Source organism: Gopherus flavomarginatus, chromosome 3 (assembly GCF_025201925.1).
Source record: "Gopherus flavomarginatus isolate rGopFla2 chromosome 3, rGopFla2.mat.asm, whole genome shotgun sequence".
NCBI classification, from domain to species: domain Eukaryota; kingdom Metazoa; phylum Chordata; order Testudines; family Testudinidae; genus Gopherus; species Gopherus flavomarginatus.
This window is the reverse complement of record NC_066619.1, coordinates 260783454-260793979: the sequence shown is the minus strand read 5'-3', so window position 1 is coordinate 260793979 and position 10526 is coordinate 260783454. Positions and strand designations below refer to the sequence as shown.

General features: G+C 39.9%; 1 protein-coding gene across 1 annotated transcript in view; it reads left to right on the top strand.

The window, feature by feature from the left end:
• The first annotated feature begins 716 nt into the window (after window positions 1–716).
• Window positions 717–10526, top strand: part of C3H4orf50 (chromosome 3 C4orf50 homolog) — an 84966-nt gene continuing 75156 nt past the window's right edge. The window contains exons 1-3 of the mRNA XM_050945513.1: window positions 717–929; window positions 4931–7483; window positions 8020–8121. Of these exons, the coding sequence (XP_050801470.1) occupies window positions 717–929; window positions 4931–7483; window positions 8020–8121 (2868 nt within the window). The remainder of the gene's footprint in view (window positions 930–4930; window positions 7484–8019; window positions 8122–10526) is intronic.

Here is a 10526-nt window from a genome sequence, read left to right as displayed (position 1 = left end):
GTGTGACTGGAGGAATTGTCTTTCAGATCAGATATAAAACCAATGTCTTGATCACTTGGATCTCAAAAGAGCTCAGCATTCACCCAGCTGTTCCCATTGGAATCAATGGGAAATTTTCAGTTGATTTCAATGGAAGCAAACGTAGGCCGTTTTTGAAAATCACATCTATAATTTCTCTGTACCATCTATAAAATGTGGATAGCACTTAATCTCCATTTGTAAAGCACTTTGCGATTTGTGGATGAAAAACCATACAAAAGAACTTATTACTATTACAGTACAACCTCAGTTTTTACAAACATCAATCTTATAAATGCCTGTTATACAAACCATTTTTCTAGATGGAAGAAAAATCACATAATGAAAGTTATGTTGATAATAAACAAGTTGACATCCCTTCTCGTTCTCATGCTCCAGTGCATTGGAAATTACTTTGCACTCATTTGAAGTACAAAAAGAAAGTGTGCGATACTGCAATGTATGCATTGTACCTGCTGTAATTTTGAGATGTCCAATTTTATGAAAGTTTTGATTTTATGTACTCCTCAATTCCCAACTAGTTTGTGAAAAGGGGGTTACACTGTAAATATTATTAATTAGTATATGTTGTTATCAAATCACAGTGTTCATCTGTCCATCAAAACGTGTGTGATTAATCTCATATCATATTGGTTTTGCATGTATAGAGCTTACAATATTTTTCATTCTCATGCTTCATGCCAGATTTTTTGTTACTTGGCGTACGTCATTCAGCAGCCTTACACCTTTTCAAATGCTCTGTCGTAACCGAGATAGCATCAGAATGTGGCTATGGCTGGCTTAATAATGTGGAAGCGTTGCCAAAGGAACTTCTTATACCATTTTTAGAGCACAGCTCCAGTGCCTTGGTGGAAATTGTTGAAGAACCCAGGCTAGCTGACGCTGAACAGGTGAGAAGAAAGTTGTTGCTATTTTTTGCTAACTTTGCAAGCACAGCATTATCTGTGACTCACAAGATAAATAAGGAGCAGGCAGAGTGAATTTAGGAATTAGTATACAAGTAGGTCTTCCAGAACAAGCTGTCAAAATTTTGCTCTAAGGTGAAGACAGATCTACCCAGAAAAGTACTATTTACATGTTGGTATTTTCCCCTTACAGACATTTTTACTATGCATATATAACACAGATATTGTCTGTCTGTATAATAAAGTAATGAATTCCAGCTCTTGGATCTCCACTGTGGATTGTGATGACATATTCTGTGTTCAGGGTAAAGTCTTGGCTCCATTGAAGTCAATGGAAGTTTTCCCATTGACTTCAATGGAGCCAGGATTTCACCTTCAATGGCAGCGATAACTCTATATAATGTTCAAGTGCAGAATAGGCAATAGAGAGCGACAGTGAATATGGAAGAGTAGGTTTTTATCCGAAGTACTTATGTCATGTCCTTGCTTAGAAAGAGAAAAGTTACTTTGATAAAATCTTGGGGATTGTAGTGTTGTACTTAGCATATTATGAAAATCAGTGGACAATTCACACAGCATTTGATAACACATATTGCTCTTACAGTGCAGTAAGGCTGTCTGTTCTGTCCAGTGTTTGGAGAGTGATCATCATTGCAGTGTTTCTAGTCAACAGGGAGTTATGCTCATGATAGTGAGTTCACTCATGCAGTCAGTTCCTACAGGCATACTAATGTTACCTAGGACACCAGAGGGATATATATATGAAAATAGATGTATTTGCATTTTAATACCACCGTTTCTTGTTTTTATAACAATTTGTATAGTGGGAACAATCCTAAAGATATGAAACTGGCTCCTGGAAAACAACTATTTACTGTGGGGTAGACAAAACAGTCAGCAAACAGTCATTTTCCTTTGCACCAATTACACTTTAAAGTAGCCATACTTATTATTTTATCTGAGTACTTCACAAATTTTAATGTGTTAATCATCACACTATCTGTAGTATTATCCCCATTTTACAGATGGGGAACTGAAGCACAGAAATGATTAAGGCGAAAAGTAGCCACTAATTTTGGGAACCCAATTTAAGACTCATAGAGTCTGATTTTTGCAGAGTACCTGGTATTATCTAGCACTTTATATGTTCAAAGCACAGCTCCCATTGACTTCAGTTGCAGCTATGAATTCAGCACTTCAGGCCCCAGAGATGTAAGGATGCAGGAACTCTAATGTGGGTCTGCAGAGCCTGGCAGACTGATGGTCTCACAGTGCCACAGGGAAACCATGCAGAGCCACACCCAGGGAGCACTGTGGAGAATAGGAGCCACTGGAAGTACTGCCCAAGGCAGCCAGAATGACAGTAGCTGTGGCCCTCTGACTGGCCGACCACCCGTTTAAGCAAGGAGGGTGTCCTTCCTAGGAAGTTGTTTGGGCAATAACACAGACTTTGGGCCTCCTGGTTCTCCAGACCTCACCTTGTATCTTGATTGCTGGCCTCTGATCCCAGCCTGACTCTGATCTTGTCTCTTGCATCCTGACTATAGCCTGGTACTACCTCTGATTTACTGTATCCAACCCCTGCCTGACTTTGACCCCAACTCTTGCTACTGTCCCTGATGTGTGATCTCCAGCCCAGCTATGACTGCTAGGTCAGACCACCTATGTCCTGGTCCCTTACACCGAGGTCTCCATTGGATGCTCAGAAAAAGAGGACCAGACAATCAGTGATCACCTGTGAAAAATGTGATTTAAGTGACTTGACTAGCATAATGTACACACTCTGTGACAGAGGCAGGAATAGAATCTAATTCTCTAGGAAACCATTCAACTGCCTTAATCCTGGGACCATCCTTTCTCTTCCTGCAATTTCCCACCTCATTCATTGCACAACTTTCTACTTCTGCAACAAATGAGGTGGAATTCCTACAGTTAATCAGTCCTCATTCATTCCCAGAACGGATCTATCCTGTACCCTGAATGAGGCAGGGATCCTGTGATCATGTAATTAAATACTGTATCATAATGCAGACACATGAGGAGACTGAATTAAGGTTGCATGGACAATCTAGGAAGACCGCATTTGGGATGCTGTGTACAAGTCTGGTCACCTATGTTCAAGAAAGATGAATTAAAACTGAAACAGTTGCAGAAAAGGGTTCTCCTGTAGGCTGAAATACATTGGTCAAATTTCAATTGTTGGGTTTATTGTGTGGGTGCTGGGTGCTGTTGGTGGCCTATGATACACAGGAGGTCATATTAGGTGATCTAGTGGTCCCTTCGGGCCTTAAACTCTGACTCCTGACTTTTGAATTGTCCTGAGCATGTGCAAACTAAGATTTTTTTAAAGACTTATAATTTAGCCAAATGTGGGTAGTTTTTCACAAGGACAGTAAAAGATACATCCCTGACACAAAGGGCATCCATCTGTGCACTTTCAAGTCCCTGCTCCAAAGCATGGGGGCATTGGAGCTTCTCAAAGAAAAGCTTTCCATAATTGTTTTCAGTGGAAAAGCAATGTATTTTTCCTTTGACAAATTCTCAAAAATGGTGGAACTGTTTTGGCTGAAACTTTCAAGAATAATTCAGCCTGAGGCAGATACCCAGCATAGAAAATTTCAGTCTAAAATAAGTTTTGGAATGAAGCAACTGAATATGGGGTCTTATAACAGGAAGTGTCAGCCTTCCCTATAATACTATCTCTATAGGTTTTATTCAAGGACTTCTTTAAAGACAAACAATTTACAAATGTAATTACTATTATTTCCACCATTGTTAGAAGACTCTTGCCTTGATGGGTCAGTGACTATGCAGTACCTTTTTAGCGCAGGCTTCATGTGGATTTTGTGAGTTTTGTGCTTATGAAAAGTATCACATTGGCAGCTCTGGAGACAGAAGAGAGAGGCTTTCTGAAGTCTACTCCCCACAGAACATGAACAGACATCTCCAGACTTCGCGAGAATCCTTTAGAGGTTCAACTCCTTGTCCATTCAAGACTCTGTCTTTACGGAGTCTGCAGACAAGGATATCAGTTTTTGCCAGTTGTAACAGATGTGATCCAGATGCTTGTGCTGAAATTCTGGCCCTTTTGAAGGCAATGGAAGTTTTGCTATTGACTTCAGTGCAGTCAGGATTTCACCCGTGTTCACTAGTGACAACAAACTTACATCACATTGGCTACCCAACAGCTTCACAAGGATGTCAACTTTCATTCTTTACCAGCCTGGGCTAGATTAAACTAGCAGTCAAGAGGAGAAAAGCTCAATCTCATAACAATTCTCTAGGTTCTCCAGCTTCCCATGTTAAAGAAGTTTACATGGCAAAGGATTTTTTTGCATTCAATAATATATGCAAAATATATAATAATATTACTGAGGGTTAAATTACTTTATTGATAAGAAGTCTGATAACTGGGCACAATTAATTAATTAGTTTATTAATTAAAGATGAATAAGCACAATACAGAAAGGTTAATACAATACCAGTCTGGAACAGAGCCTTGCAGCAGGTATATCATTACTGTGTTCCAAATTCTGAACTCAGTTCTGTCCATATTTATATTGCCCTTGTTTATGACAGAAAATTTCACAGATTCTTCAGACCTCACACACCCTTTTTTAAAATCTATGTTTTATATATAGCATTCCAGATGTGTGTAGACCATAGAGACATTTACACTAACTGTACCTAGCGCACAATTCCTATTTAGCAAATCTTAGCAGCACATACAACTTGTTTCTGATAATTCTACACATACAAAGAACAGAGGTTACCATACTTTAACTACTAACAGATTTCCACAAGAAAGCTTAGCATGAGTATAAGACATTCAGAGATTATGTGATATTGGCTAACAATATATACGTAATAAAATGTTTCAAGATGGTCAAGTCAAAAGGCAAGTATGTATGAAATAGAAATATGGTAACTTTCCTTATAGCTTATGTTTTTCAATTTGAGACACTTTCTCTTTTCTTTATTACCAGGTCATACTTGGGGCACAAAGATCAGCTGGTGCTTCTCTGTTGTTTGGATGTCCTCCAAGACAGCTTAAAAACAGACAGCTAATCTTATCTTGCTCTGAGAGGCTAAGCAATGATGGGAGAAGTAAGGGGACCAAAGAAAAAGAATATTTCTTTCTCTTAAAGGAACAATCTATAAATCGACCAGCTAATCCTTCGCCTGTCTTCACGGTTGCCACTTTGATTGAGCCTCAGTTTGTCTTGCTAGAACCTGAAATCCACCGAGTCCTATGTGTCAGATCAGAATCTGTTTTCCCAGTGAACAAAATACTGAATTTGAATTACAACCAGACATATCACAATAACTTTTGTCTTTCTAATGGTGTCTTGCATGTTGTGAAAGGAGTTTCTTCTGGTAAAGATTCTGAAGTTCTAAACGAAAAGGTTGCAAACACTGAGACTGAAATTTTCAAACTCCAGGTTGAAAAAGATTACTTGGAAAAATGTTTGCAAAATAAAAAAGCTATGCAGAAAAGCACAGATGAAAAGAAAAACTCAAATAAAGAAATAAATGATGGAAAAAATCAAAGTAGAAATGGTCCAGAGAAATCTCAGCGAGAAGAAAAAAGGGATGAGAAAGCACAAATCAGAACAATAACTTGCATTTCTGAAAAAGCCAACAAAGCTGCACATGATGAAACTGTGGAGCAAAAAGCAGAACCAACATTTCATACAGCAAGCATTCCAGGTGACCAAAACATGTCTGTCCTACACAAGGAATTAGAAGGATATCCCCAAGAGAACTCTGAACTTAAGAATGAACATGGAAAACATTTAGCAATCTGTACCTTTGATGAAGTGAACAGAAGATGCCTAGAAAATAACATTTTTGTGACAGAAGAGAAGGGTAAACAACCTGAGAATCTAACTGACCAAATAAAAGTGTGTCTACAAAAAACGGTTGAACTGAAAGAAAAGAGAGAGCAATGTTTGAAACTGTATGAACGAGAAGATGCGGATAAGTCATCATGCAAACAAATGACTCATCAGATAGAGGAATATAGTAAATGCTCTCAAAAACTGTCTTCACTGAAGGAAGATAAGTATATGCATCCACTGAATATATTGTCTCCTGCACAAGAGAGAAATTTATACTTAAATAAAGGGTTAGCACTAGAGGAAGAATATTCTGAACATGGTCATTATCCATCAGCAGCAAAACAAGAAAACAATGGATATATCCTGGAAATAGATAAGTTAGAGAAGTTAGTGGATATATATTCTCAAAGAATATCTGCACTGATGAAAGAGAATGGGAGTTACTCACAGAAACTCCTCATGTTACAGGAAGAGAATGATAGATATTATCAGAAGATGTGTGCACTAGAAGAGGAGATAGATGCATATTCTCGAAACATATTAACAGTACATGAAATTGATGTTGACTCTTCCCAAAAGTTATTAGCCAAGGAGGAAATATATGGTAACTGTTATAACAGTGTTTCAAAAGAAAAGAACTTTAGGTGCCCAGGAGCGATTTGTGTTCTCTTGGGTGAAACTGAAATACTTTCCAAGAACGTCTCTCACCTGGTTAAAGAGGGAGATAGAAATTCTGAAAAAGAAATACCAGTGATGGAATCAAATAAATTTCTCAAGAAAATTGTAGCTCTTGATGAAAAGAAGATTAAATATTTCCAGCTGCTTTCTGGTCTCAAAGAGGAGAGAAATAGCTTTTTCAGAGAAATAGCTAAACTCTTACAAGACAAAGAAAAATATATAAAGAAAACTCATGAACTGGAAGAAGAGAGAGAGAGAAATTTACAGATAATATCTCAACTAGAAGGAGACAAAGAAACTTTATTGGGAAGTTTGAGTGAGCTGAAATGTGAACAAGATAAATACATGACAATGATTTCTGAAGTGAATGAGTGCAAAACCAAATGCTACCAAACAATTTCTGATCTACAAGAGGAAAAACATATATTGAAAAATGATATAGATAGAGTCCACAGGGAAAGTTCTGAACAGCTTCTAGAATCTCAGAAAGTAATTGAGAACATTCTTCAAGAAAACAATGAATTGAAGGAAATAATGTCTGCTCTTGGAATCAGCTATGAAGAGCTGATAAAAGATAAAATTTCTGGAATGGAAGAAAAGTTGCTAAGATTGAAGCAAGAAAATAAGAGTCTACCACATAGAATGCAAGCAAAGGAAACAGAGATGGCTTCTGGTAAAATACAGACTAAAGAAAAAGGAATTCAAGTTATAGAACACTCAAACTGTCTCACTAGAAAAGATAAAGAAATCTGTTTGGAAGAGGATATTGGTAGCGTTAAACGATATTGTCAAGTGGGATGTTCTAAAAACACTGAGACTTCTAAGTGCCATTTTAGTAAGGTTGGGATAAGTGCATTTTTGGGTGATCAAAACATTATGATCTCCAGGGTGCTGCAAAAGACTTCTGAGAGACCGGAGGTGGCAAAGTTAGCTTTTGAAACAGAAGACAAAATATCAAGCAACAGTTTTTCTGAATGTTGTGTTAAAGTGCTGGAGAATATGGAGCAAGAGTCTGCAAAGGTAAAATGAACCCAAATGGGCCAGTTGTCAATTTTTATGATAAAAATGCATTCTTTTCACAAATGTCAGAGTTGCTAGTGTACCAAGCCACTTTATTTACACAATGTATCTTTAAAAAGGGAATCCAAACAATGTTGAGTTTGCCCTGAGATTCTGCAAAAGATACAACAGAGCAATGCTCAGCATATCTGGAGAGAAGAGGGCAATAGAAGAAGCAAGTAGATTCCTGTCCTCGACACAACACCCACCCCGCCCTAGCCTGGCTCAGGGCTTCCATTGTGTCAAGGGGCCAAGAGCAGCTGATGTACACTAGGAGAATCCTTCGCTGATTCCTTAAGGCAATCTTAAGTCTCCTTTTTCCTGTTGATTTGACCCACAGTACACAGAGATGGAAGTACCATAAATAGCTTACTCTTACATGTCCTAAATTAAGCCCTCCTTTCAAGAGCTGGAGATAATTCTCACACACCTTTAAGAAGTTGTGTGTTACTTTAATTGCATGAAGGGACTTGTTTCTTTTTCTGCCCTTTATCCAGGGGAGCACATTTGAAAGCTACAGCGCAATGCAAGAACAACTGGAAAGGTCAAAGGAAGAACTAAAAATACAACAAAGGGAATTAGAAAAGGCCAAAAAAGAGGTAATCTCCCATTTGATATATTTACATGAAGCAAATCCTTTTCTTGTTTTCTTCTCATACTTTGCTTGTTTCCACCAGTGTTCAAAAGAATTACAAGAGGAAAAAGTTTCTGATCTAGAGAACCAACCTGTGTCTCTTTGATGGCCCTAGTTAAGTGATGACTTGCACAGTCATTCATTATTGGTCAGAATTTGAATTACAGTTGCATTTCCTTATCAGAGTCACAACTGAAAGTGCTTAATAAGGAGACTCTTGCACAAAGAGTCTGTCATCTAGATTCTGGGCAGAACTGCTTTTCCCCCTGTTAGGAAAGGTAAATATGAATGGTTGTGGTAACTTAGAAACTCTGATGATTAAGACAGTGCTAAATGCAAAGTTTCCAGTTTTCAAATGAGAAGGTTTATTCAAGAAACAGAAGCATGGAAAACCTGAGGCGCACACAAAGCATTTTCTTTACCGAGAGATAAAGAGAAACAAATTGCAGTGTCCACTCACAGGCCACACAGTAACTATGAAGTTCCATATTATGGAATAATCTTCACTGAATGAGTACCCTTGCCTTTGGAAGTCTACGTTTTGGTGTGTGCAGCCATCTAATTGAATCACAATGCCAAAGATCACCCACCTAACTCCAAGTAAAGGAAACCTCTTCTTGAGTTTCATAACAGACCAACTTCAGTGTTCCTCGTCTTTTTCTGTTGCAAAAACAAACCACATTATCTATTATCTAAATGAGAATATATTTCTCCAAAGCTTGATGGCAAGTTTGCATTTCCTAGCTGCTGCAAAACAGGTGTTGGCACAAATCATTTTAGACATGGTGCAATAACTCATAGTAACAAGCAGACATGGTGAGCAAGGGAAAGGTTAACAGTAATAAGATTGCATAGTGGCACGTTTATGTATGGATAGTTCCATGAAAGTTTTATTTAAAAAAATGTTTTAAAGATAAACTCATTTCTCTCAGGAAGAGAACAAGTGGTTGTTTTTCATGGCTTTGAATGAGTGATGCTGTTCATGCATTTGTCTGTTCAGATGGTGACCAATAACTTTTAGATTGCATGTGAAAGGACTGTCCCAGTAATTGACTCTTTACCTGACCAACTTTGGTCCTTTGAACATTTTCTTTTATTTATAAAAGTACAAAAAACTTCTTTTGTTAAATTAGAAGAAGGTGTAGCCTTTATTTTCAAACAGTCAGAAGGAAGAAGACTTGAGGTCTTACATATAAGGGGGTAGCAGAATAGTCAGATGTTTAATAGCAGGGGTGGCCAATCTGAGCCTGAGAAGGAGCCAGAATTTACCAACGTACATTGCCAAAGAGCCACAGTAATATGTCAACAGCATCCCATCAGCTCTTCTTCTCCCTGCTCCTAGTGCCTCCCATCCAGCGGCAGCCCAGCCAATCAGGGCCTCCCACTCCCTCCTTCAGCTGTTTCGTGGTATGCAAGAGGCTCTGGGGGAGGAGCGAGGGCACGGCAGGCTATGGGAAGGGGATGGGAAGGGGTGGAGTTGGGGCAGGGCCTGTGGCAGAAAAGACGGTTACTCACCTTTGTAACTGTTGTTCTTCGAGATGTGTTGCTCACATCCATTCCAGTTAGGTGTGCGCGCTGCGCGTGCACGTTCGTCGGAAACTTTTTACCCTAGCAACTCCAGTGGGCCGGCAGGTCGCCCCCTGGAGTGGCGCCGCCATGGCGCTCAATATATACCCCTGCCGGCCCACCTGCTCCTCAGTTCCTTCTTGCCGGCTACTCCGACAGTGGGGAAGGAGGGCGGGTGTGGAATGGATGTGAGCAACACATCTCGAAGAACAACAGTTACAAAGGTGAGTAACCGTCTTTTCTTCTTCGAGTGATTGCTCACATCCATTCCAGTTAGGTGAATCCCAAGCCATACCTAGGCGGTGGGGTCGGAGTGAGAAGTAGCGGCATGGAGCACTGCAGATCCGAAGGCCGCATCCTCTCTTGACTGCTGGACCAGGGCGTAGTGGGAAGCAAAGGTGTGGACCGATGACCAGGTTGCTGCCCGACAGATTTCCTGGATGGGCACACGGGCGAGGAAAGCCAGCGACGACGCCTGCGCCCTGGTAGAATGCGCAGTCACACGGCCCGTAGGGACGTGGGCCAAGTCATAGTAGGTCCTGATACAGGACGTTACCCACGAGGATAACCTCTGCGAAGAAATGGGAAGCCCCTTCATGCGGTCCGCTACTGCCACGAAAAGCTGGGGGAATTTGCGGAACTGTCTGGTCCTCTCCACATAGAACGCGAGAGCCCTACGGACATCAAGCGAGTGGAGCTGTTGCTCCCTGCCTGAAGAGTGAGGTTTCGGGAAAAAAACCGGGAGGAATATCTCTTGGTTGATGTGGAAGGTCGAGACTACCTTGGGAAGAAAGGCAGGGTGTG